The sequence below is a fragment of the Corvus hawaiiensis genome, chromosome 19 (genome assembly GCF_020740725.1).
Source record: "Corvus hawaiiensis isolate bCorHaw1 chromosome 19, bCorHaw1.pri.cur, whole genome shotgun sequence".
Taxonomy (NCBI): domain Eukaryota; kingdom Metazoa; phylum Chordata; class Aves; order Passeriformes; family Corvidae; genus Corvus; species Corvus hawaiiensis.
Window position 1 is genome coordinate 8917529 of NC_063231.1, and position 25968 is coordinate 8943496.

The following is a 25968-nucleotide window of genomic DNA, read 5'->3' on the forward strand; positions in this document are numbered from 1 at the left end:
AGAGGGATGGGACCCACCTGCCTCCCTCAGGATCATGCTGGCTCCATCCCAAAGGTGCTCAGCACAAGCAGCTCCAGCGTTTTGTAGGGTACCCGGGGCAGGTGTCTGAGGTGGGATGAGTCAAGGGGGTCAGGAATTATCTTTCACCCTAAACAGGTTCTGGGGCTGGGCTCTTCCACCATCCCCAGCCCCATGGGGTTCGTGCAGCAGTGATTACACCACAGCTGGGAACAGACATTTCCAAACAAGCCTCCTTCTATTTGCATTCGAAACATTTATTTTGGGAAATACATATTAAACACTATTATTTATACAAAAATGGACTAAATTTTCATAATGCTTATAACCCCCAAAAGGCCATTTTAATAGATCTGGATGAAGGGCTTTTTTATTGTATTATTTTCTTTTTTTTTTCTTCCAAAAAAAAGTCAGGTTACAAAGGAGAAAGCGGCGTGTCTTGCTTGGCCCAGCTTGAGATATCAACTAGAGGAAAAAAAAAGTTTTAGATGGCATTTGCAGAAGTGCCTCACCACAAGAGATTTTTCTCCCCTTTCAGTCTTTTTTTAACACTTGAAATACATTTTTTTTTCAGTTAATACACGTTTTTGTTGTTGTTTTTGCTAAAACATAGCAAGTCAGCAAGTAGAGAGTTGCTGTTCCCCAGCAGCTCCGTGGGGCTGTTGTGGAGGGGGAATATGAGTGAAGGGGAGAAGGGATCCTCACAATGCACCCCCCTTCCCCACACCCCTGTGGCTGCTGGGGGGGACATGTGGGGAGCCCCTGAAAACCTGGGCATCCCCAGCAAGGGGAGAGCAACCTCCTCCCTCCTCCAGGTCACCTGTGCTGAGCCAGGCTCTGTCCCCCGTGGGCTCTGCAGGTGCCTTCCAGTGCTAGAGGATAGGGCACGCTGCCACGTCAGTGCGTGCCCCCAAAAACGGGTGATTTGCAGGAAGTTTTTTTCCCTTCGAGAGGATTTGGAGACTGGTGGACAACAGAAAGGCCAGGGGAGCTGGGGAGAAGGGGGCAGGACTGCAGAGCTCTGCTCCAGGACCCCCCTGCTCCTGTGTCACAGTGCTACCTAACACTTGCAGGGTCTTATTTACTGGAGACACACAGAAAGAGGAGGGTCTGGGGGCAGAGCAGGGGGAGCAGCACCCACAACGCTCCCCAGCACCCCCCCCATGGCTGCAGGGCTCGGTCAGCACATGCACAGACCCCCTGCACAAGGACCAGCAACACAGAGGAGGATGTTCCCTGGACACACATCACACAGGGGACCCAGGGAATGAACAGGAATGAACAGATACCCAAGGGCCTCCTCTGGCGTAGGAAAAAGCCCAAGAATCACCAGGGTCAGACAGGACAACCCTTTACCTCCCACCACTGCTTTGCAGAGACACAGTTCCACACTCAGCCCCCTCTGGACAAACACACTCCGAGCCTTCAGCGGACAAAGACCCACCCAACTGAATGACAGAATAAATACACAAGTGTTCCCAGGACACCAGCCACAGCTCGGGCCCGAGGGAGAGGGAAGGAGAGTCTCTACAGAGATTCACAGCCTTCTCCAGGCTGCAAAGACAGACAAGGCAGACCCTCCCTCCCCTCTCCCACGCTATTGCAAGGTCACAGTCTGAAAAGGCACTTCTCCCAAAGCAGGTCGCTCTGCCTGGCCGGGGGTCGGTGACAGGCGAGGTGACACCTAAACACTCCCAGTTTATTGCAGGTAGACAGGGTACAGGGGCCGGGCTGGGGGCTGGTGGGTCCCAGAGGGCTGCAGAGGGCTCAGAGGAGGCAGCAGGAGACAAGGATGGCACTGTCTTGCTCTCTTCATCCCACCGTACCTTGCTTCCCAAGGCTACGTTCACCCGGAGGAACCCTCGCCTTCAATGGACGGAGAAGAGCCCCTGCATGGAGGGGCTGGAAGGGCTCCCAGGACACCCCAACCCCGCTGGCCCCACAGATCTGCTCCCCAGGGTCCGGCTGTGGGGTCAGAGCTGGGCACAAGCGAGAGCCCGACCTCCACAGAGGGACGGTCCCCGGCCCAGGGACGCCGCTCTGGGGGCCGAGGACAAAACTCATGGCACAAAGCGGGGGGAGAGCGGCCACCCCACTCCACGTCTGGTTATTTGGTCAGTTAACATGGCAGGGGGTCGGGGAGCAGGGCAAGAGGGACAGTGGCAGAGGATTTATATAAAAATAAAGGGGGAAGAGGGGAGAAACAGCGAGCGTGAGCGAGCGAGGTCCTGGCTGCGGGGCGGTTACATTTCGTTGGCCACCAGCTCTTTGTCGGCCACGCCGTTGGACAGAGAGCTCTGGCCCTCGTTCAGCCTCTTCACCCTGTAGGCTTCGAAGTGGATGTTGCTGGTAATATCCTTGATGTTCTGCATGTGTGTCCTGCAGGAAAGGGAGACAGAGCAATCACGCCTTACTGGGCACGGCTCAGCCGGCCCAGCCTCTGCGCCCCAACCACGCCCCAGCCTCAATGGCCCCTCCTGCCCTATTGGTTAATGGGGCCTTTAGGGCACAGGAGGGAAGGAAAGGCAATAATGGGCAGCATTATTGGGCAGCAGGAGCAGGAACCTTCACTGGTGCTTGGGGACACAGGAGCTGTGGCTGTAGAACACCCACCCAGGGAGATCCCGACGCTGCCAGTCCTGGGGTGAGGTTCTGTAGCCCCACACAACAATCTGCCAGCAACAGATCACATGTGCAGAGTTCACCTTGCAGCCAAACTGGGGAGGAGCCCAGTGCCCCCTCTAGCAAGCCCAGGGGGCTCAGCCTCCCACTGCCCCGCAGTCAAGAGGGACCAGCCATTGCCCAGACCCCACAACGATACCCCAGTGGAGGGTGACGTCTTTGAACTGGGGATGAGACCTGGCACTGGTGAGGGACCACTAAGGCCAAAAGCTGGAGCCACACTGCCAACAGTCCTGGAGTGTGTCCTGACCCCTCCATCGCTCCTCTCCTCCTGTACCTCAGCACAAGAAAAGCCCCCTGAAGCCTCATCCCACTGAGTGCGGCCACCCCTCCGAGTGGCAGAGGGCTGGGAGGGAAGGCAGGGATGGAGGGGTGAAAGGGTGGAGGGATGGAGCAGCAGAGCAAAGCAGCAGCTGCTTCAAGGGCTGTCCCCTTTCCCTGGATGCCACCTGGTGACCAAAGGCTCTGGGGACAGGGCACTGACCTGATGAGGAGGTCCCGCAGGTAGGCGAACTCACAGTGTGTTGTGTTCTCCACTGGCAAGAGAGAGAGACCCATCAGTGTGCACCCATGGCCACCCCCAGGGCAAGCAGGGCCTGGGGGCTTCCCCAGCGTGTGGAGGGCACAGATGGGCACTCACCCCCCGGGGTACAGGTGCAGGACTCGGGAGTCCTGAAAGTAAAGTCCAGTAAAGCTGGCAGCAGCTCCCTGCCCCAGCTCAGCCCTGGTGAGGTCTGAGTGAGCATCCACAGCCCCTTTCCAGTGTGTCCCACCAACAAAAGGGAGCTCCCAGCAGCACGCCCAGCACAATGCTGGGGCCCCCAGAGCCCCAGACAAGGCAGGGGAGGGGCACAGTGAGCTTTGCAGTGAGCACCAGGCGTGTCTCCACAGAAGAGTTTCATCTGTAGCTGGGCCATGAGCATCCTGCAGCACCCCAGGCACGCTGGTGAGGGCTGCCAGGGCTGTGCAAGGACAGGGACTCCTGCTGGCACAGGCTACTGAAGCAGGAGTGCTTGCAAAAGGGATGCTGCTCCACCACAATCAGTCTGACAGCTGCTATTTTACCCCTAAATGTACTCAATTTTGAGGGTGAATTCCTTTTTTTGATTTTTTTTTTTTTTTTACCCAATCCTGTACACAGAATAGGAGGATCCTTTACGTTGGAGAAGACCTCTAAGATCATCGAGTCCAACCATTAAACACCATGCAGGAATGGCAAAACAAAAGCAACACTGCTGTGCAAAGGCTGCCCATGGCCATGGCTTTGCCCTGGGGGTCTCCCTGTGCTGGAGGCAGCTGCCACAAGCAGAAGGTGAGGGTTTAATGGATCCCAATGAACTCGGAACGTTCAAGGAAACGGCACGAGAGGGCAGCAGAGCTTCAAAATACACTGATTTTCCTGGCAGCTTTGTTAAACCATCCCTGAACACAGGATTCCTATTAAAAAGACTCATAAATGAGAGGAACCTGTGAAGTGAAGGGGAGGAAGATGAGAGGGGTGGCACTGGAGACGAGCCAGCTGGCTGCCAGGAACCACGAACAGGGAAATGTGTAGATGTGCTGGAGCCAGGAGCTTTCATCCAGCTTTTAAACAACGACTGTAAAATGGGGGAGAAAAAAGGGACACACTCATGGGAAATGGAAGAGGGAAGAAGTCCCACAAGGGCACCAACCAAAGGCATGGTGGAGGGCACAGATGCCAGGGGAAGGTCCTAACAGGGGCTTGAGACACAGGGATGTCACTGGTGTGCCCTCAAATCCTGCTGTCAGGCATTTAACTGTGCAAGAAGCACAAGCCAGGCCACGAGACCCCCAAGAAATGTCCCCTCCAGCACTTAGCAGCCCCCCAAGCCACACAAAGGCGCAGGAACCCAGCACGGGATGATTGGCCAAGGTGTTTCCAGTCCTCAAACACCAGAAAATGATCTTTTTTTGGAGGAGCAGGGAAGCACCACATACACCTCAACTTTTACTGCTGGTTTTGGACCTCATTGCCTTCTGCCAGGGCAGAGATGGGCTCGGATGGGGAAGCAAGGACAAGGTACCTTCAATGGTGCCCCACTTGGTCTTCCTCCCAAGGATTCTCCTTCCGTTCACCTGGTACTCCTGGTCACTGCCCACCACTGCAAACGGGATCATTTCCTGTGGAAAGAGAAAAACCAGGTTATGTTTTCTTCCTGACAACTGGCCAGGAAACCAAACCAGTGAGCAAAGTCCCATGCTGAGCTGTTTCCAGAAGGGTTTAATGGGATGAGCTGGTCTGCCCCTGATGTTCCTGAGCAGTGCTGCCTGCCAGGGTCCACAGGCAGCACAGGGCTGGGTACCAGCATCTCTCACACGTGTACCCAGCCTAAAACCAGCCCAAACCCAGCCTAGCCCAGTCCCCCACTGGCAGGCGCCAGGTACAGCTGAAGCAAAGCTATCCAAAGCTTCCCTGGGAATTGCCCCCAGCATCTGGCAACCTGTGGCCAACTCATTTCTTGATCCAGGTTGGTGTCTTTGAACTTCAGAGTCCCTAAAAGATTTTTTTCTTCCTTGAATTTGTCCAATCCACTCTACTGTGCCAAAAAATTGCTGGCTGATTCCACTAGCATGGAATTGCCAGCTGCAGGCAGCCTACAGGTGAAATTCCATCCCAGTGCTGGGAAGGCTGCTGCCCTAGCCAGGGATGGGCAGGCACCTCTGTTCCCTGTGCCTGGGGCAGGGGAAGGGGCCATGGACCCCCTGCTTGCTGGTGGGGATGGAGATGGGGAAGGAGTATGGCCAGGACACCTCCCCCACAAGCCCTTCTCACCCTCTTTCCACCCCTGCTCTGAGCTCTGGCAGGATTCCTGGTGCTGGGCAAACCCCATGGACAGGGCACAGCAGTTTTGGGGAGAAAACAGAGGCCTTTTGGAAGGGACCCTTAGGACATCACCAGCCCCTGGAGCTGCAGGGCCCATCCTGCACAGCCCCTGCACTGACCCGGAATTTCTCGTTCACCAGCCGATCTTCAGAGTCCTCATCAAACTCCTTCTGGGGATACACGTCGATCCCGTTGGCCAGGAGATCAGCCATTATCTGGGAGGGGAGAGCAGAGGGACAGGTGAAGGACAAGCAGGCACAGCAGCTGCACTCCCACCACGGCAGCTGCTCCCAAAAGGGTCTCTGAGCCATGTCCAGCAGCAGCATCTCCCTCTCCATCCTAAACACTGCCCACCTGGGGGACAGAGAGCTGTGCTCACCTGCCACACACCCACCAAGTGCTTGCCCTGGAACCTCTGCAAGAACCTGGTGCCAAGGCGCAGCTCAGGCAGAGAGTGAGATGAAGTTACATGAGCTGGATGTTGTTTAGGGATTGGAAAAGACAACAGGGCAACCCAAGCTGCCCAAGCAAAGGGGAACGCAGCTGCCAGGCTTGTAACACAAAGGTAAAAAGCTGCTCTCTGGTGTTTGTTTAGACTCCTTGGAAAAGGAATTTGATCTGAGGGGACAAGGACACAGATTGGAAGAGCAGACTCGAAGGACTTTGCCTCTGTGCAAGGCCAAGAGATGCTGAAATCTGATTCCTGGGTGGAGGCTCAGCTCGTGGGGAGCTTGGAGGATCAGCCTTCTCCTACAAGGCTTCAAACCCAACCCAGCCTGGCACCTGCTCCCACCACTTCCTACAGCAATAACCCCACACACAGTTCAGGTTGGAAAAGGAGTGGATCCAGCCCAGGGAATGCCCCCAGCCAGGCTCCCACCCCCCACCAAGCCAACACACCGGGTTTAGGGGAACAACCCAACAAAGCCAGCTCCAGGGAGCACATTCCACTCACTCAGCACAGCACTGGCACCAACCTGCAGCCAGGCTGGTGCTTCACATCCCCTGCCCACGCCATCCAAGCCCAAAACCTATTACCTCTCTGAACCAGCTACACCCCCAGATGCAGACAGGGCTCTGCTTTTGGAAGCACACACGCAGCCACACTGGCACGAGTGGAAAAGGTCCAGCCTGTGCCCACCTGGCCTGATTTGTACCACCTGCCCTCTCATCTGCACCAGAGAATCTGGAGCTGGGAGCATGAGGAGAGAGAGCAAACACACCACGTGCCTACGTGTTCTCCCTCCATCCGAAAGGATTTGGGGGGGGTCTGGTTATAATCAGGAAGCAATCAGAGATGGGGTGAGCTCATCCTGTGCTGAGCCAGAGCAGAGCAGCAGAGCCAGGCACTGTCCCCATGGTGTTCCATGGTAGCAGCAGCCGAGGGTGCCCGGGTGACATTTGAGGTCCCGGACTCACTTTGTAGTGCCAGAGCCAGCTCGTCACCTGCAGACACAGGGGTAGGTGCCCCTCTGAATGGGGCCAGCAGTCTGCAGAAGCCACCACAGAGAGCAGATGTGGCACCACGGACCTGCCCCTCCGTGTCCCCTCACCAGCTCCTCACAGAGCTCTGTGCAAACAGCCTGACAAGCCAAGCGAGCCCAGCCTGGATTAGCCCTCAGCTCCATTCCCAGCCAGCCTCTAGCCAAGGAAACTGCTCACAGAGTTTGGATTCAGCCCCCAAAACCAGACTGGGTATTTCAGTGCCTGATGCTGTTCAGCAAGAACTGGGAAGACACCGGTGTGGGAAGGAGTGGCTCACCCTCTCCTGCAAGGAGCTGTGGAACCACTCCTGGCTAAGGTGTCATCCTCTCCATAACCAAAGAAACGCCCCTAAAACTGCCCTTTTGGCAAAACCCCCTTTCCCTTCACTTCCCCCAGTTCAGACTCACAGATCAAGGAGCTTGGCGTTTTTTACTTCTGCAGGGAATGCTGAGGCCACCACGCCTGCAGCCACATCCAGCACCCATGCAAACGGATTTACAGTCCCTTACTGAACCCCCAAATGGGCCATCTCCCCCTCTCAGAGCACAGCCCATGCCTTGCTGTGGATCCAGACAGCCCCTCCTCAGCTCCCAACCACGGGAATTTCATACCTTGCTTTTCTCTTAAATCTTGCCCAGCTGGGCTCAGCAAACCCAGACGTTTTTGCCTGGTTCCTGTATCAGTGCATGATTGCTGCAGAGGGAGCGTTTTCCAGCCCCTCCGTGCAGCACCATCATTCCCAAAATAACAGAAACCAGCCTGAAAATAACAACAACAATAACAAAGGAGGCAGGAGAAGCAGGCCCGGAGATGTAGAGCTCCAAACTTATCCTGTGCTGACAGAGGTCCAAGAGAAACACAAGGAAGTGCTTGGAGAGCAGGCCTACCCTGCGGCCACGCGGGATCGCTCCGAGCTGCAGCCGGAGGAATGCGCTGGGCTCCCGGCCAGGCTCTGCCTGCACAGCCCTGCCGGGGGAGCCACGAGGGGGACAGGGGGACCAGGGGATGGGGTACCAGGGATGGGAGCCCAGGGAAGAGGCAGCAGCCCCGTACCCGTTGTTTGAAGTAGTCCCTCTCCTCCAGCGTTAACGTGTCGGCTTTGGCGATCACCGGGACGATGTTGACCACTTTGCTCAGGCGCTTCATGAACTCGATGTCCAGCGGCCGGAGCCTGGAAAACAGCAGGAAGAAGAGGATTTGCACTCTGAGGCTGCTGCAATCCCCTGGCAGAGAGGGGCATTCAAAGAGCAGACAGAGAGGGAATCACTTCCTTTCAGATAGGACGAGTAAAGGCATTTTCTTAAAAGCACAACAGCGCAGAGAGGGTTTGAAAACGCTTTAAACATTTCCCTTTCAAAGCTCCTGCTATCGCCTGTGAACCCTCACAAAGCCCCGTGAAGTGGCAGAGGGCTTTTATCTCTGCACGGCCACACAGGACTGCGGGAACTTGCCCAGAGCTACTCGTGTCCTTGGTGGAGCTGGGATGAGAGCAGGGTGATGATGGCTGCAGGGCCAAATCAAAACCTGCTCCAGCTCTATCCAAGCTGTCAGCGACCATCCTGGGACAGCACAACACAGAAATGGCCACAGGTGACCGTTCCTGCTCACGCTCCCCTCTGTGCTGAGCACCAGTCCACGGTTACACACAAGCTGGGACTGCCTCTCACATTCATCAGCTGGGATTAAAAAAAAGCTCTGGAAATTCTCCAGGGGCTCTCAGAGCACAGAAGAGATGCTGCTTGTTCCAGAGGGTGAGAATGTCAGAAAATCTCTACAACAAAAGTCTCAGCAGAGGAAAGCTGCAGAGATTGCATAACTCAGTGATCAGCGCCTTGGGAAATCCCTCCTGAGCTGCCAGCACAGACACGGCTCCAGTGCCACACTGTTCCACATCCCAGCCCTGCAGACAGCGATGAAGGCACCTGGCCACAATGCCCCCTCACCCCTCAGTCCTTCCAGAAGGTGTTTTAACTGCTGGGGGTCCCAAACCAGGAGAAAACCCTCCTTGGGACACCTCCAGTTGCTGCAGTTCCCTCTTGGTGGCTCTGGAGGTGATGGGGACATGCAGCACAGTTGAGTAGATATTGCCTTGAAAAGGAAACCTGGAGGTCCCAGGGCCCAGGAACACCTTTGGGGTAGGAGCCTGTTTGAAATGGGCCCTCACTGAAGGGCCAAGAGAGCCACTGCCAACACTCTCAAGCCAAACCCCAACTTGGTCTCCTCGGGCCCTACAAAGGGCTCAGAGACCCCTGCAGACCCAGCCACAGGAGCGCAGAGGGGAAGGGACTGATCCTGCTCCTCAGCAGCCACCAGGCAGTGTCCCCATCCCAGGGGGACACCTCTGCCTGGCCCCAGTGCCAAGGGAGGTGTTGGGGAAGATGAAACAGGAAAGCCTTGGAAATATGATTGCCTGACAAAAGATTTTGGGAATATGAAAACTACAGGCAACATCGAAATGAAAGCCACTTTTGAAATACCAGGTCTTAGTTACTGAACAACTAGAAAACAATGGTATGGCCGACTGAAGTAATCCCCTCTTGATGGAACAATACCCTCTGCTTGCAAACAGGTCCAAGGGTCAGAGCAGACCCTACTAGCTCAGCAGAAGGGGTCCAAAGAGTAGTTTTTAGAAGTTAAGATGTAACACTCTATGGTAATATAAGAACTCTTACAGGCTGTATGTAAATGCTATAGGATTTGTATCTTGTATTAGATTGGTTAGTGACAATTAGAATATTCAGTGCAGAAGATGATTTATTGTATTGTAACCAGGACTTCAGACATTCTCAATTCTCACTCTCTCTCTTCTACTCATTCTCATTCTCATTCTCATTCTCATTCTCACTTCTATTCATTCTCTCTTCTATTCATTCCTCTCTTCCACTTCTACTCTTGCTCCTACTCTCTCTCTCTCTCTCTCTCTCACCCGTTCACTCTCTTGCTCTCTTGGGCCTGCTCAGAGCTGAGTCTACCAGCTCTGAGCAGTGCCCCAATACCCACGCCCTTTACAATAAACCGGCTGTGTCCCAAGACCTGCCTATAGAGATCTCTCGTCTCCATCCGTCACCGTCTACGTCCGGCCGTCCCGACTGGACCCCAGAACCCCCATAACCTACAGGGAGGGACATTCAGCCCTAGAAAGATCCACTCAGCTCCAGCTGATGTGAAAACAGCAGCTCCAGGCTGCCCCAGTGCAGCCAGCACTGGTGACCCAGCTGAACTCTCCCCTGGTCAAACCCACTCCTCTCCCAGGGATGGAGCTGGACTGCACCAGGTGGATCTTGTCCCCACACACCAACAGCACACACAGCCCTGAGCACGTCATTAGCACACGGACAAACGAGGTCCTAACACAAACACAGGGTCACAGATCACCCTGGGCCCCAGGAAAGAAAGATTTTGGCTATTAAAGGGAAAAAAGAATAGAAAAAAGCACAAGGAACCCCCCACGGACACATCTAAGCTGACTTGCTGCTGGCAAACATTGTTTGGAGCTCTGCATAATGTATTTCCCAGACCTCCAAGGAAGTAATGCAGTTATGCTCCTTTCCCAGCAGAATTCTTTCCCCTCCTCTCTCTTTGCTATTTTCCAAACAATTTTTCTCCTCTAAAAGCTTCTTCCCCACTGAGCCTGTGTTCCTGCCTCTTTCATCAGCTTTTCCTTTAAAGACCAGGATGCATATAGAGTGAATGCAGATGAATCCACAATCAGGCAGTCGTTTGAGTTTCAGCTCAATCTACACATTAAAAGCTCAGTTCCGATCCCTCTGATCCCTCACATATCTGGAGGATGCCGAGGATGCCACAGTGAGCCAGAGAGGAGGAGGCAGAGCCACAGCTTGCCCACACCCCTGGGCACACCCCTGCTGTGTCCAGCAGCACCACCCAGGCAGAGTGACCGTGTCCATCTGCACCCAGGCACCCCTGACACAACTTTCTGCTCCCATGGGCTCCTGCAAGTGCCTCATCCATGCAGGTCACCTCTCTGCACCACCCTGACAACACCAAGGGACTCCCCAGCAGAGCAAACTGCAGGTTTTGAGGGTATTCTGCAAGTTTCTAGATATTCTACCAACTTCTTCTAGGTAGCCCCTCCCAAACCTTACCTATGTGAGAGAAAGTTCACCTTTTCACTTAGAACAATGCCTGCCTGTAGCTACACATCACATTCATGTGAAGACACCAAAGGAAAATACCTGGATTAAGGTGATGACAAGTGCTATTTGCTCCAAGCACACCACCGAAGAGAAGGGAAGGCTCAAGAAAAGAACTAATCTATTTTCTTCCCCTTCCTCAAATGGTCTCTGATATTATTAACTTATAATTAGACACACATATGCTCTGGGCTTTGCTGGGAAGGGTGGAGGAGCTTGAAGGGGACTGGATGGGCTGAAGCAGGAGATGCAGGATGGGCTCCAGCCACTTCAGCCTGTGCTGGTTGTTCCCTCATCCCCTCCTGCTGTGGGCCTGGGGGAGGCTGTGCAGCTGGGCACGCCTTGCCAGGGCTGGGCACACATTATGGTGGCCAGGACACACGTTATTTCTGCCACTGTGCACAGACAGGATCTAAGCAGAGGCTCATTCCTGTTGGCTCCCCTGAAATGCTGTTACAGGAATCAAAACCCACAGTGAGCTGCAGAGTTATTTCCTTTTGGTTGTGCCCCAGATCAAACTAACAGCAGGAATCTGAGCTGTGTGTTGACCAAACACCAGTGAGGACCCAGCAGCTGCCCAGCCCTGCTCCAGGAAGCTGCTGGGCACCTGAGAGGGGCAGCCAGAGGGGAAAGAGGGAGTGGGTGGCAGTCCCTCAGCCACCAGCCCTGGTAGAGGCAGGAGAGGTGCTGATCAGGCCAGGCAGAGCTCCAGAGCCATTTCCGAGCTGAACAGAGCTGTGCAGGGGTCAGAGCAGGGATATTTATTGGGCGGCAGAGCCAGGCTTGAGCAGCTGCAGCTGAAAGCCCCTGCCAGCACCATCCTCAGCCTTCACAGGCACGGTTACATGGGAGTGTTACAGGCTGTGTGTGAACTGGATGGGCTGCAAAGCCTGTCCTGAACTCCCTTGTGAACTCCCTTATGCAGCAGAAACTTCTCTGCTGATTAACCCTGAGCTGCCTGGATGGGACAGCCAGACTGAAACAGAGCCAAGCAATCCTCTGCTCTGGCCTCTGAATCTCTGCACCTGGTCAACTTTACTTTTTTTTTTCATCCCTCACTCCTTTTTATTTAGGAAAAAGCACGCTCTCACCCAGTGCCCTGTCAAACCTAACCCAGCTGCCTGCCACATCCATGTGCCAGGCAGTCCTGTGCCCCACCCACCCACACCACCAGGGAAGGACAGATGGACACGAGTCACCTCTGCTGCTCTGGCAGCCACACCGTGAATATAGCGGCTCCCAGGCAACACAAACACCCTGTGCAAGCACATCCCCGGAGGGCAGCACCAAGCATCCAGGATGGTGAGTGGAGCACGGTGGAGCTCCCAGAGAAGCAAAATTTCCCATCAACTTCCCCCTCCCAGTGGGGCTTGCCCCCTTCACTCATGCCTCAGGTGGCAGGAGGGCACGGGTGAGCCGGTGACAGCGAGGACAGCCCCAGCCGGGCTATCAGGCTGCCGGGGAAAGAGGATCAGGGCTCAGCAGCAACGGCCCCCATCTGCCGGGCTCACTCGGATATTGGAAACACATGTCTGCTGGAGAGAAGGAAAAAAAGCAGCTGAAAATCCACACAATTGCTGTTGGCCGGCGGGTGAGAGAAACCAGAGCGCGGCTGGAGAGGCTCCGCCGGGGGACACGGCAGCGGGGCTCCACATCCCTGCCTGACCTGCTCGGCACCCAACACTCCCTGCAGCCTCTGAGCATCAGATGTGTTTTCTAAGAGTTAAACAGAGCGGTGAGGAAAAGCTGGAGCACAGCTAATGCTGCAAGTCAGACCTGCCGAGGCAGGGGCTGAAGATCTGGGCTGAGATTAGTGGGACCAACACGTTAGGCTGGCCTAAAAATGTCATCTCCCTTTGAAACCTTCTGTGCTTTATTGTACTCAACCATAAATGTTTCGTCAGCCCCTCTGCTCCTGATCAGTTACACAAGAGGGGCATAACTGGCCCATGCAGTCATTTTATTCCAGTGAAGGATGCATTTTTGGTCTACCCACTGACAGAAGCAAAACAAAGTCTTTTCTATTGGAATAAATCTCCGCATGGGGAAGTGGAAAAGGCTGTCATGAATACAGTGCTGGAGGCTTAAGTTTACTTTTGAAAACAGACCCAAAAACATCCCCAATGCAGACAGAGCCAAAAGTGGAAGGAATTGACACAAATCAAAAGGAAACTTGGGCCTCGTTTCATGTTGTGATACTTTAAGTCACATTTTTCAAGACATTTTAAGTGCCCCAGATTTTCAGGGTGGGCTGTGTGCCTAGGAGGGGAAAAAAGAAAAAACAGAAAAGGGAAAAAAAGAATAGAGCGAGATCTGGGCCTTTTGATGTTGTCACTTGAAAAGTGCCAGAGCCAGGAGAACTCTGGGCTGAATAAACAGCATCCCACTTGCAGACTAGTCAAACAACCTACAAAATACCCTTACAGGGTGAGGGTGTTCGCTGCCTTGACAGCACAAGGAAAACTGGTTTCTCCCCTTACAATGTCAGGGGCAAAGAAAAAAAAATTAATGTTCTGCTTGCAAAAGTAGCCTCTCCATCCAATTTGAGACCTGGTCCATCCTTGGTGTAGCAAGCCAGGTGACCACAGCAAAGCCAGCAGCTCCCTGGAGCTCAGAGATGATTTCATGGCCCCTCAGAACAGGAAACACCGCATTTCTCTGGGGTACAGCAGCTCTGTTACTGCAAGGGCTCCAGATGATACAGCCCTAAAGGACAGCTTCCTCAAGTCCCAAAAAACATGGGAGGATCTCAGGGAGAATTGCCCTGATGGGACACAGGCAGGGGAAGGCTGAGGGGTGGCAGGGACAGCGGGGTACGTACGAGTGGCCCGTGGCTGGGATGAAATAAATACAGCAGTGCACCCGCGTGTCAGGGATCCGCTTCTTCCGGTTAATGTTGATCTCCTCCTGCAGGTACTTCTCGTACTGGTCATTGATGAACTTCATGATGGGCTGCCAGCTGCAGGGAGAGAGGAACACGGGGTGGTGGGGTCGTGTGAGGGATCTGGACCACCCTGACCCTCCCACCTGGGCTGGCTGCGTGAAGCAGAGCCTGCAGAGCCAGGGACACTCAGCATCTCATAAATCACAAACCTCACATGTTCACTGCTTAGCAACTCCATGCACTGCTGCAGGAGGGTATTGACTGGCTGGTTTAGACAAGCAAGTGGCTAAATGTGCTCCCTTCTCTCCTTCTGGACCTGGCTGTGGAGCAGGACAGGGCTGAGACCATGTCCTGGCCCCTTGCACGGTGTCATGGCACAGGAACACGAGCAGAATCAAAGCCCACAAGCCCAGCTGGTGGTGGGGACAAGGTACCTGCCATGGGCCAGGGAGCCATCCTGCAGAACCAGACACTGTGCCAGGGATCCCGGGCAGAGTTCAGCCTCCAGAGCCACATGAGCGGGGTCTGGGGACTGGCCCTGCTGGCACACAGCTGCTCCCAGCCACAAACAAAGGTTGTCTCATGCCTGGAACAGCAGGATGTTTGTGGCTCTCCCAGGGAGCATGGCACTGCGCTACCACCACAACAACCTCCTTCCTGCTGCCCACGGAGCAGGGGGGCACAGCGCCAGGCTACAGCTCTGGGCACGGGGTCAGGAGGTGCTGGGGCTCTCCTGCCTTCCCCCCTGCACCCAGGGCAGAGTGGCAGCTCACCAGTTCTCGTTGTTGATGTGGTCCCCAAAGCCCGGGGTGTCGATGACTGTCAGCTTCATGCGAACCCCCTTCTCCTCAATCTCTGAAAGAGAGGAAAGCTGGTGTGTGAAGTGAGTGTTGATGGGTGCTTTGGCCAAGCCCATCCTCCCACAATCAGCTGCAGAGCTGGAGCTTGCTCCCAGGGGAGAAATGCACCTTCACAGCCCCATATCCACCCTGAAATGCCACCCCCACAGCCACCTCACTGGTTCCTTCCAACAAAATTAACTCAATGCTGATTAATAAATAAAAAAGAGACGTTTTCTCAGCCCTGCAAGCATCTCTGGATGGTAAAAGCCCATTCAGAGGGATGGGAGTTGAGGTTTATGGAGGTCCACAACCCCTGTGAGTCCCCAGAGACACAAGGCAGAGCAGGACCTAAAGGCAAAGCAGCAGGTGGGACCTGCAGAGCCTCACCGTGAGTGATGGATTTGATTTCAATGGTCTTGGGGATCCGCTCCTCAGAAGTTGGCTGTACAGATTTCCGGCTGATCTTGGATTTGAAGAGAGTGTTGATTAACGTGGATTTCCCCAAGCCGCTCTGACCTGGAAGAGAGCAGCATAACCCAGAGTCAGCACTCCCCCATCTCCAGGCTGTGCTGTCAGGGGCCAGGGGATGGGGCTGCTGACAGACTCAGGCTGCACTGGATCTGCTGGAGGGATGGAGAGAGAGAGGGACGAGGAGCAGCTGCTCCCCTGCAGCTCCCCCGAGCCAAGGAGCTTGAGTCCAGCCCAGCCAGGAGGATGCTGCAGGTAGCAAAGCCCCTCCCTGGCTCCAAAGCAGCTGGTTCCCTGCATCCAGGCAAAATCCCAGCAACCCCGAGGACAGGCAGACAGTGCTGGGGATGTTTGAAGGGCTGTGGTGATGCTCAGCAGGGCTCGGGGACCAGGGAACCGCAGGAAGAAGCATCCCAGATGTGCCTTCACTCTCCTGCAGTCTCCTCTGTCCAGCTCCACAGGGAAGGCTTTGGAGCAGCTTGGCAAGCCTTTATCTGGACAGGACTAACAGCAGCAACAATCCTACAAACCTCAGCCCTGCTGCATCTGCTGCTGCTTCCCTGACAGACTTGCTGCTGCAACCGGCCCAGCTGGCTGCACACACACAGGTCCACGCCAGGAGCATCTCTGAATCCCACAGACAACACCCCAGGAAGCACATGAGATTCCACAACTTCAGAAAACAGCTTTTAGAGAAGCATTTTCATATCCCAGAGCTGATACTGATCTGTGTGGAAAGGACACCAGCAGCTCTTGACTCTCCAAGAACAGCTGTCCCATGAGCTTGGAGAACAACTTTTCCAGAGCAAAGAAAACAGAATTAACTCCTCAAAACCCAGGGAGCAGATGCTCTGTGCCCCCTGCAGAGGTCCTGCACACATCACGGGGACCTCACTGGCCCCATTCTGCCAAGACATTTGCAGACAGTGATCATGGCATTGCCACCAGCACGTCCCTTGTCCCACAGAGTGTCCCTAAGCAGAGTCAGCAAGGGTTTCACCCATATTCTTCAGGGTCCTGGCCCATCCAGGCCACCAAAGCCAACAGTAAGGCCAACCAGCACTGGGCATCACCTCCTGCCATCACCCCACTCCCTGAGCAAACATGAGTTTTAGAGCTGAGTTTGCAGCATCACCAATGGCTGCAATCCAGCACAGGAGAACTCTCTGCCAGCCACTGTCACTGCTGGACTCTGAGAAACACACGGAGCACTGCGGGTAAGTGCTCCCAGCCCTCTGCTGCCTGAAAACAAAGGGGCAGGCACAAACAGGTCTGGAGCTGGGCATGCAGAGCCAAACCAGAGCTCTCACTGCACCACTGCTCATCGTGAAATGGAGCACCTGGGGAGACAGGAAGGCTGGGTGACACACTGGGGACGGGTGAAATCAGGTGACACACTGCCAGAGCTCCAGGCAGTGGCTCTCTGCATTCGTGTCTGTCCAAGCTGCTGGAGCTGCACTGCCTGGAAAGGCACCAGAGGTGAGAGCCGCCAGCAGCCAGGATGTGATGTCCCATTGGCACCACAGCCACAGGCTGACCTTGCTGAGCCGTGGTGGGGTGCACCTGGAGACCCGAAGGCTGTGGCACAGGCAGCTGAGCACAGGGCAGAGCCCCCTTCCAACAGCCCTGGTTTGCAGTCCACTGCCTCTCCCAGAACTGAAATCCAGCAGGGAAAACGCAGCTGAGCCTGGCCACCTCTGCTCTCCTTCTAGCTGCTTTGCACCGAAAACAACGCAAAAGATGTGCTTTAGGGTTGGGATCTTTTAAAGTTTAGACATTTTTCCTCATCTCTGCAACTTTAGAGGACAAAGGGCTAAGCTGACCTCAGCCTGCAGCCCCCTCTCAGAGCTCTGGTTGGGATTGTGAAACCTTTTTTGAACAGGGACCTTGCTACAGTGGGGAAAGAGTTTTCACAAAGCTCCACCACAGGGACATGGTGAGGAGTGACCCCCACATGGCAGCGATGCTCAGTTCCCACCTCCCCTGCAGGACAAGCCACCTCCCTCCTCCCTGCTCTCATCTCCTGCCTGTAAGACAGAGATTGGAACAATTTCAACTCAAGGACTCACAGCTTAGGCTGGCTGGGAATAATGGAGCTAAACCCATCCCTAGGGAAGCACAGCAGGAGGAGGGCTGGCTGCTGCCCCTTCCCCGAGGTGCTGCTCCTCCCGCATCCCTCCCGCGTCTTCCAGGAGGGCCAGAGCTCGACTTGTTTATGCTGCCCCGAATTCCCAGCCTGCAACCAGCCAGCCCAGCGCCTGCCAAGGGGAGAACAATGTTTTCCAGGCGCGCCGCAGCACGGGCCTTCATACCACACACAGCGCTGCCAAGGCCCAGCCATTCCTCAACATCCCTCCCCGCCTGCACAGCACACAGCTGAGGTGCTGAGGCAGCACAGCCTGCTCCTGGAGGGATGGGAGCCTCCTCTGGCAGGGAAATGGGAGCTCAGCACAGGCAATCTCACTTGCAGGCTCCCAGGACCAGTGCAGTGATTCCTCTGCTAGCAGCAAAGAGCTGGAGTTGTTAAAATGTCTCCCAAGAACTTGTTCTGCACTGCCCAGCCTTGCTGTGGTCATCCAGCCTGGAGAACCTTCCCCGTTAGAGGGAATGGAATCATCAAGATGGGAAAGGCAGAGTCATCCACAGAGCTTGTTGGAAAGCTACAGCACACTGGTGTCTTTAACAGAAGAAGTAAACTCTGGATCAGCCCCTTCCACAACCCCAGGCAGACCCCCAGGACACCCTGTGGGACATCCCACAGGCATCACCTGTAGCCTTACACAGCTCCTCCCAGGAGATCCCATGACCATGCTGCTGGTCATTGCCTGGGATTTACTCTCCTCATCCCCCTGCAGCTTCCCTGGGGCATTCAGGCAGGGAGAGCTGCTGCCTGACCAGCCCAGTCCCAAGGAGCACAGCCCAGCTCACACTAGGGGCTCCACGGGACCAGGTCAGACATTAATAGCTGGAAAAGAGCAGAAAAGCCTCATTTCTTTTCCATTTTCCCCCTTGGCCAGTGTCCCACAGGGTCTGCCCAGCTCTCTGGTGCGCCCAGCATTCTGCAGGTCAGTGGCTGTGCCATCCCTGGCTTTGGGGGCCTGGGGGCTGCAGGAGCACAGACCCCCACAGCTGAAGCTGCAGCCAGAACAGCAGCGATGCAGCCAGTGGTCAGTAGCCCAGGAGAGCTAATGAACAGGAGCTTGTGGGCAGCAGGATCTGGGCACACAACCCTCCAGCCCTCCCTCCTTGCATGTGGACACCCCCTGGGACACTCTCATCCCTGCTGTGCCACCCTGCAGGGCCCCAAAGGAGCCACCCAGGCCAAATGACTGAGCCCTGCAAACTCCTCCTGTTGGTCTTTATTCCCACCAGTAAATCACTGCTTTTGGCATTTCTTCCCTGGTACTTGTAGCAGGGCTGCCTGAATACAAAACAACTCACGAACAGGAATTTTATCCAGATCACTGGAAGTACCAGTAAGGATGAGGGCTCTGGAATACCAGCAGCAGTGCAGCCCCTTGAGCCCTTAGTGTGGCCTCTGACTGCTCAAACCAGAGCAGGACTCCTGAGACACCCCTTGAGGTGCTTCCCCCTGGGAGGTGCCCATGGATAATGCACCCCAAGATGAAGGAGGAAGAGGAAGACCATGGACCACATCACATCAACAGCTTTAACTCCAGATGAACTCAGGCCAGCTCCTTGGGAGCAGGGTTTGCTGACTGCCAAGGCAGAGTCCCCAGTGCTGACCCCGAGGAGACCCCAAAGAGGACAAACATCACTGTGGGACAATGACAGCACCCGGCTGAGCACGCTGTGGGCAGCTGGCACGAGGGAACCACTCACCCACGACCATGATGTTGAACTCGAAGCCCTGTTTCATGGCTTTCCTCCTCAGCTGCTCCAGGATGGCGTCAATGCCCACGTAGCCGAAGTCTGCAGCCGGCTTGTCCGGCCGCGCCGGCGCCGCCTGCTTGGGGCCGGCATCCCGTGGAGCGTCCGTCATGCCGGGAGCGTGGCTGGGAACGGCCTCTGGACCTGCGGGGGAAAACACGGGGTGGTCAGAGGTGCTGCTCCTGGCAGGGAATCACAGGAGCTGCCTGCTGCATTCAAAGCAGGAGTAAAGCATGTGTAGAGACTCAGGGTACCAGCAGGCCGGGAGGGAGGAGGCGTGTGGGATCTTCCTCTACAATAATTACATTAAATTTGGGATTTTCTTCCTCCATTTGCTGTGTTCACCTTGATCCCTGCCCACTCCAACAAACCTGCCACAGCAGGATGCTGCTGTGGGGGTGTGAGTGCACCAGGTCCCACAGCAGCTGACCTACTGCCACAGAGCAGGACCCAGCACCCAGAAAGTCCTCGGCCCACGTCTGGGAGTGACAAAGGCTTTCAGCCCCACAGCCCTGTGCCTGGGCACTGCTGTGGGACTGGCAGACCTACACATCCCGCTCCTCCACACCACTGGAATTACAGCACTGTGCAGACTGCTGATGTGAACAGCTCAGCCACGTTCTGGGTGGGAGCTGGATGGCTTTGCAGACACAGGGAGCCCTTGGCATCCTCTGCCACATGCCCTCCTCGAGCTCCAGCTGACGCAGATCAGAGGCTGCCGGCCCTGGCTTGTGGAAAACCCAACATATTTGCATCAAGAGGAGTTGTGCCAGACAACGCCCACACAGCCACCGAGCTTCTGTGATCTCGCTCTCCTTCTGTCCATATCTGCTCAGAAGCCCAAACCCATCAGCCTCCCTCAGAGACAGGGTGCCTGTCTCCCCTGCAAGATGCTCCAACCTAACAAAGTTCTTCAGAAGAAGCAAATGTAAAACCACTGCCTCAGCCAACAGCTCGTAAGAAAAAGCAGGGAATTATCTACTCCCCCAGGCACCAGGCAGGAGCATCGGGAAGGACAAAGTGCCCCATGTGCCCCGAGGTGATGCAGCCTTGTTCCCTGCCAGTCCCAGCTGCTTCCAATCACCCACAGCGGATACAGCAAATACCCCGAGGGCAGAGCGTGCACAAGGTCAGCCCAGTCCCCTGCAAGCTCCTGGAGGCACCAGCCACATGCAGCACTGCTGCTCCTCTGATCCGGGCACAGAGAGGGAGGTTTTAGGAAAACACACTTCTAAGAGCCCTCGCCACCCCAGGCTGCTGCTGCTCAGTGCCTGCAGCCACCAGCCTAAGTGAGCATTTTGTTGTTGCTCAGTGTTTTGCAATGCTTATTTATTATTTTTTAATCGTTTATTATTATTAAGAAAAACATCGTTGTTTGCAAAGTCCTCACGCCTCCAGACAGCAACACAGCTCTCAGCTCGCCTCACCCCAGTTATTCCTGGCCTTTGATGATGTGTTGCCTGCTTTTCTCTCCCTCCCTCTCTCTGTAGGAGTGTGGCTGGGCCAAAGGGGCTCCTCCAAGCACAACCCCTTCTCCTCTGGCCATGTCAGACCTGACCCTGCTGGAGTCTGTGAGGTGGAACCACTCTCTTCCTGCAAGCACAGCACACTTCCACATGCTTAATATAGGCCAAGCAGAAAAAAAAAAATTAAAAAAGGAAGAAAAAACAAGCCTAGAACTAATCCCAACGACTGTTGGGTCCCTTTGAACAGTTTTTTCCAACCCTCGATCCCGGGCTGCGTAGCTGAGCATTACTCACAGAGCTGCTGGAGAGCAAACACGCTGTCCCTGACACTCATGGGAGCATCCAGGAACACTGCACAGCTGGAGCTGCACTGCCACTGGGAGCATCCCACTCCTCCCAGGAACACTGCACAGCTGGAATTGCAACTGCCACGCTGCCCCTCGCAAAATCAACCAGCCCAGCCCACTCGAGGCCTCACCACAAATCCCAAATTAGCCCCGTTCCAAAGTGGCAAGGCCAAAAGCATAACACTAAAAAAAAAAAAAAAAAAACAAAAAAACCAACAAAACGACAACTAAATCATGTGGAAAATATGCTGCCACCAGCAGCAACGCCGGGTTATGCAATGGGTTTAACTCCTCCAGGCACCACTTGTGTGCACAGGACAGCCCCAAGGATGGGATGGCAAACTGGGACACTGGGGCAGGTAAGGTGCAGAGAAATTAAGAAATTAAATAGAGCAGAAAACCACCCTCCACTTGACAGAGGCCAGGAGCATCTCCAGCACCTCAAGGAGCAGTTGGCAGCATGCAGAGGGGCTGACCTGTCCCCAGGCAGGGGGACATGAAGGAAAACTGTTCCCAGCTCAGAGAGCAGACACTCTGTGGCCCTCAGGGGGAGAAGGAGGGCTCAGGGCTCCCCAGACTCCAGCCAGACCAAAGCCACAGGAAGAGCAGCACCCAGGCTGGGCAGTCCATGTGATTCAGCTGGTCTGTGGGGAACTGGTGATTTAAAGCACCTGGGTCCTGACTGGGGAAAAATACAATAAAAATCAGTATATTGCAGCTAGGAGTGTCTGCAGCACAGCAGGGATGCAAAGCCCCCCATGCCACAGCACCATCAGCAAACTCCCCAGGGAAATGCCACAACTCAAACATGCAATTTTTGTTTCAGCTTCCCAGCACTGAACTGGTCTTTTCTTAGCAAAAACTCCAGTGTCACACTCGGCTCCAAGGGGTTTGTGCCAGCAGAAGGAGGGTGCAGCCAAACCACAGAAGCACTCGGTGGCACACAGGGATGCTGTGCTGGATGGCATGCAGCACTCCCAGGAGTCACTTGTCTAAAACAGAAAGACCCTAGAAATACATTGGAGCAGAGCAGTGGATGCCTGGGATGCTTCATGGGCACATCCTGCATTTGTCTGACCTGCTGTGCTCTCTGAGGGGATAGTGTCAAACCTGTGGTGCTGCCAGAGCCAGTGTCACCGAGCGGCCGCTTTCGGAGCACTGCAAGGAGGGATGGGTTAATAAATACCAAATGCTATCTGAAATCCCTGATTGCCACAGAGTCCCTGCCAAGAGCAGGACCAGACCTCACATGATTCACCATTGTCACCTTAACCCAGCTGTTGTCCCCCACACAAGGGGACATCGCTCTGCTGATGGGGCAGAGAGCTCAGAGCCTGCAGCTCTCTCCCACTCAAGGGCTCCTGGATAAACATCAAGCACATGGGAACAAGTGCCATATTTAGGCCTCCTCTGCCAGGGAAACCCTGTCCACATGGGCACAGGAGATGTGGAGATGGTCAGGGCAGCGCTGCACCAAGTGGGGACAGAGCCAGAGCTCCGGCTCGGGCACGGCTGACTCAGGACAGCTGTTCCAAAGTTGATTTTGCCAAAGACTCGGGGCTGTTGCTCTGTAATTGATGCATGTCAGACACGAGCCAAAGCCAACATCTGCGAAGCAGCAGATGAAAGGCACCCTGCAGGGAGGGAAGCCCCTGGGAGCCCCCCAGGGACCCTCCTGCTCCTCCAGCCAGCTGGACACCGTGTGCCGTGGGATGGGCTTGGCCAGGGGCTGCTGGACACGCTGTGCTGGTGCCACGAGGCTGCCACAGACCAGGACACTGTGGGCAGGGCATGTAAGGACAGCCATGGGCTCCCCCAAAACCCAGGGGCTGGTAATCCTCCCTGAGGATCTGGGATAGGGATCTGCAGGAGACTGGGGCTTCACTGCAGACACACAAAGGTTAAAGAACCCCCGCAGGGGCTGAACTGGGAATGTCTCATCCAGCTCAGGTCCTGGCTAGACCCAGCAGCTCTGCTGGCGATCTGGGAGAGCAGAGCTGGTCCTGGAGCAGGGTTGGTCATAGACCTGGTGCTCAGTGGCTGCACAGAGCAACTCGAGAGGGACCAGGAGGCTGCACCTGTGCCATGGCTGCCTGTCAGCAGATCCAAACCATTGCACACTCTATGGATGCAACAGATCCAAACCATTGCACACTCTACGGATGCACGCACAATCAAGGGCAAAATGGCAATGTTTGGGAAGTAAATCCAAGAAACACCCCTTGGATGCCAGGAGCACCAAGCACTGGTCACCTTTCAATGATGCTGCAACCAGTTCTGCAGAGCTACAAGCACCCAGAAGACGAGGACACTGTGGAAAACTGCCCTTCCCTCCACACAACAGACACTGGAAGTACTATGGGCTCCCAGATTTGTGGGATGGATTCATGCAAACACAGAGAGCAGGTTCAGAGCAGTGCACAGCGGTGTGAAAGCACAGCCTGGGCAGCTGAGTATCCACAGATGTTTTCAAGGGAGAAGTGTGAACCACCTAACCTTTTGATTTTTGGGAGCAGCTCTCTTGGAGAATCGTGCCTGTAGGGTGTCGCAGAGGCATTTTTAGCTCCAAAGAGTGAATCTCAGCTCCTGGTTAAGGACAGCTGGCTGTCAGGACTGCAGCCCACGTGGCCTCCAGGGCCTCTCCCCTCGGCACACTGAGCAGTGACCACAGGCCATGGAAACAGATCCAACCTGCGGAGGAGGTGGCAGAGCCTGTCCCTTCTGAGGGGACAGCAGGAGTCAGGAGGGAGGGAGTCAGCAAAGCCAGGACTGGATGCAATCCCAGCATGGCCCAGGCACTGGTGATTTTTTCAGCTGCCCAGTCACTGCCACCACGGGATCCCCTGGTGCTGAACGTGGCAGGTCCCTGCTGGGTGTGCGGGTGCCAGGGAATGTGAGGCACAGCTCAGTCCGAAGCTGGGGTGGCTCAGGCTGGCGCAGAGCCAGTGCCACAGACCCTGCAGCACCAAACTGTAACCAAAGGATGTTCCTATTATTCAGCTCCAATCACCAGCACCTGACAGGCCCAAGCTGGAGTCTGTCCCTCGCATCCCTGGGCATCGGGCTACAGTTTCAGGCTGGCTGCCAGCCCAAGCCCACCTACCAACCAGTTATGTTTCCTTCTCAGCTTGCATTTCCACCTGGGTGCCAACAAACACGACCCAGAAATAGCAGAGTATGCTTAACTCCTCTTCATTTGACCAAATCCACCCAAGAGCTGCCAGAGAGGTGGCCGGGTGCACTCCTGATGCTCCAGGCTTGAACCCTTTTACTCAGGTGGGGACTAAACCCATTTTCAGAGTTTTATAAAAGGAGGCAGTGATTCCTGCTGTGGTGTGAGCGCTTCCACAGGTGACCAGTCGGGGCCACAGCCCTAAGCCACAAGTCATGGGCACGCATCACGTGCAGGTCGAGCTGTCCCCGCCAGCCACGTGCGCTTCCGTCCTCACTCACTGTGTGCTCTGTGTGCTTCCCTTCCTGCTCCGGAAGCCCAGCAGCCCCTGCCCTCTGCCGCTCAACCCTCCCGGCTCTTTTATTTACAAGAGATGGATGCTTCAGTGCTCCCCATCACTGCTTCCGTTCCCATCTTAAACCCTCTGGCTGCTGCAGGCTCTGGTCACCAGCGTGTCTGGGCTGGCGTGCACGAGCCCATCCCAGGGGTGAAAACGTGGTGCCAGCTCCACAACCTCAAACTGCTGCCTGCTGCTCCATTGCCAGCTCCTGTGCTGCCTGGATGTGGCATGAGGCTGACCACCAGGCTGACCACCACCCTGCCCTGGTTGGACACGTGTAGCTCTGGCAGCACAACCCTAGTCCGACATTCTCATTTCTCCAAGCATGTGAGACAGCAGCTCTAAACCACTTGCAAAGAGTTCTTAGACTGTTCTCCATGTTTGAAAAGGAGAAGATGATCACAAACAACCCCAAGTCTTGGCTTGGGCATACAGAGGTCTCTGGCCATGCAGCCTCACTGATCTCCCTCTGTAAGGAGCTTCCCCCGGAGCTGGAGCAAGGCTGATCCCAGAGCAGCCCTGCCTCACTGGGAACGCCCCATTGAGAGGAACCTTCCCGCACACAGATCCCAGCAGAAGCTGCTCCATCAGCTGGCGCCGTGTAGCCCATGCAGTGGCCAGCATAGCCCTTGCTCCCCGCAGACAGGCTCAGGGTGCCCGTGCCCAGGAGGGTCCAAGGACACCCACAAAGCTGATTCCATGGGGGCTCCGAGGATGGCATCCACTCCCACCCCTGTCCACCCACCCTGGACAATGGTACTCAGCACAGGGGGGACATGGGGACCCTCCCCAGCCCCCAGCCCCCACCCTGTCACCACTGCTCTGCAGAGCTCTGCGCTGTGAAAACAAAGAGCCAGGCAGCGCTTCCCAAACTCAGCTTGTCCAGACAACACTGCAGAAGGAATGAGTCCAGCCAAGCCCCAGGAACGGGCCCCGGGCACGGCTGAGTGTGCCCAGGGCTGCCGAGCCGCACTCCGGGGCTGATGCCCGCGTCCCACGAGGCACTGAACGCAGCTACGGCAAAGAAAGGAGCGAGCCAGAGGGATTCACATCCCGGGGGTTGCAGTTCAGGTTTCCTTTTTTTTTTTTCCCCCCTATTTTTTTTCTCCCCTTTTAAAATGATTTTTTCGCTTGGTTTTGTTCTTTGAAGGGTAGGGTGGTATGGATTTTAATTTCGTTTCTTTGTTTGGTTGGGTTTTTTTGCTTTCTTTCGTTACTAAAGGCAGCTGCGCCCCAGACGCCCCGCGAGACCTTCAGCGGGGGCAGCAGCCGGAGCAGGGCGAGCAGGGCAGGGGACAAGGGGGTACCCACGGGGACAGGGCAGGGGACCAGGGGGTGCCTCCCAGGCAGGGGAGGGTTTGATCTATTGATCTC

The 25968-nt window shown here is 55.4% G+C and overlaps 1 protein-coding gene across 6 annotated transcripts in view; it reads right to left on the reverse strand.

Moving 5' to 3' along the window:
* Positions 1-254: 254 nt before the first annotated feature.
* The window catches only part of SEPTIN9 (septin 9), a 134846-nt gene continuing 109132 nt past the window's right edge, over positions 255-25968 (reverse strand). For all 6 annotated transcript variants that reach the window (XM_048323544.1, XM_048323545.1, XM_048323547.1 and 3 more), the window contains 9 exons: positions 19222-19413; positions 15298-15426; positions 14842-14923; positions 14006-14143; positions 8084-8201; positions 5665-5760; positions 4746-4842; positions 3185-3236; positions 255-2397 (listed from right to left, as the gene is read on the reverse strand). In XM_048323544.1, the coding sequence (XP_048179501.1) occupies positions 2262-2397; positions 3185-3236; positions 4746-4842; positions 5665-5760; positions 8084-8201; positions 14006-14143; positions 14842-14923; positions 15298-15426; positions 19222-19413 (1040 nt within the window). In that variant the 3' untranslated portion in view covers positions 255-2261. The remainder of the gene's footprint in view (positions 2398-3184; positions 3237-4745; positions 4843-5664; positions 5761-8083; positions 8202-14005; positions 14144-14841; positions 14924-15297; positions 15427-19221; positions 19414-25968) is intronic.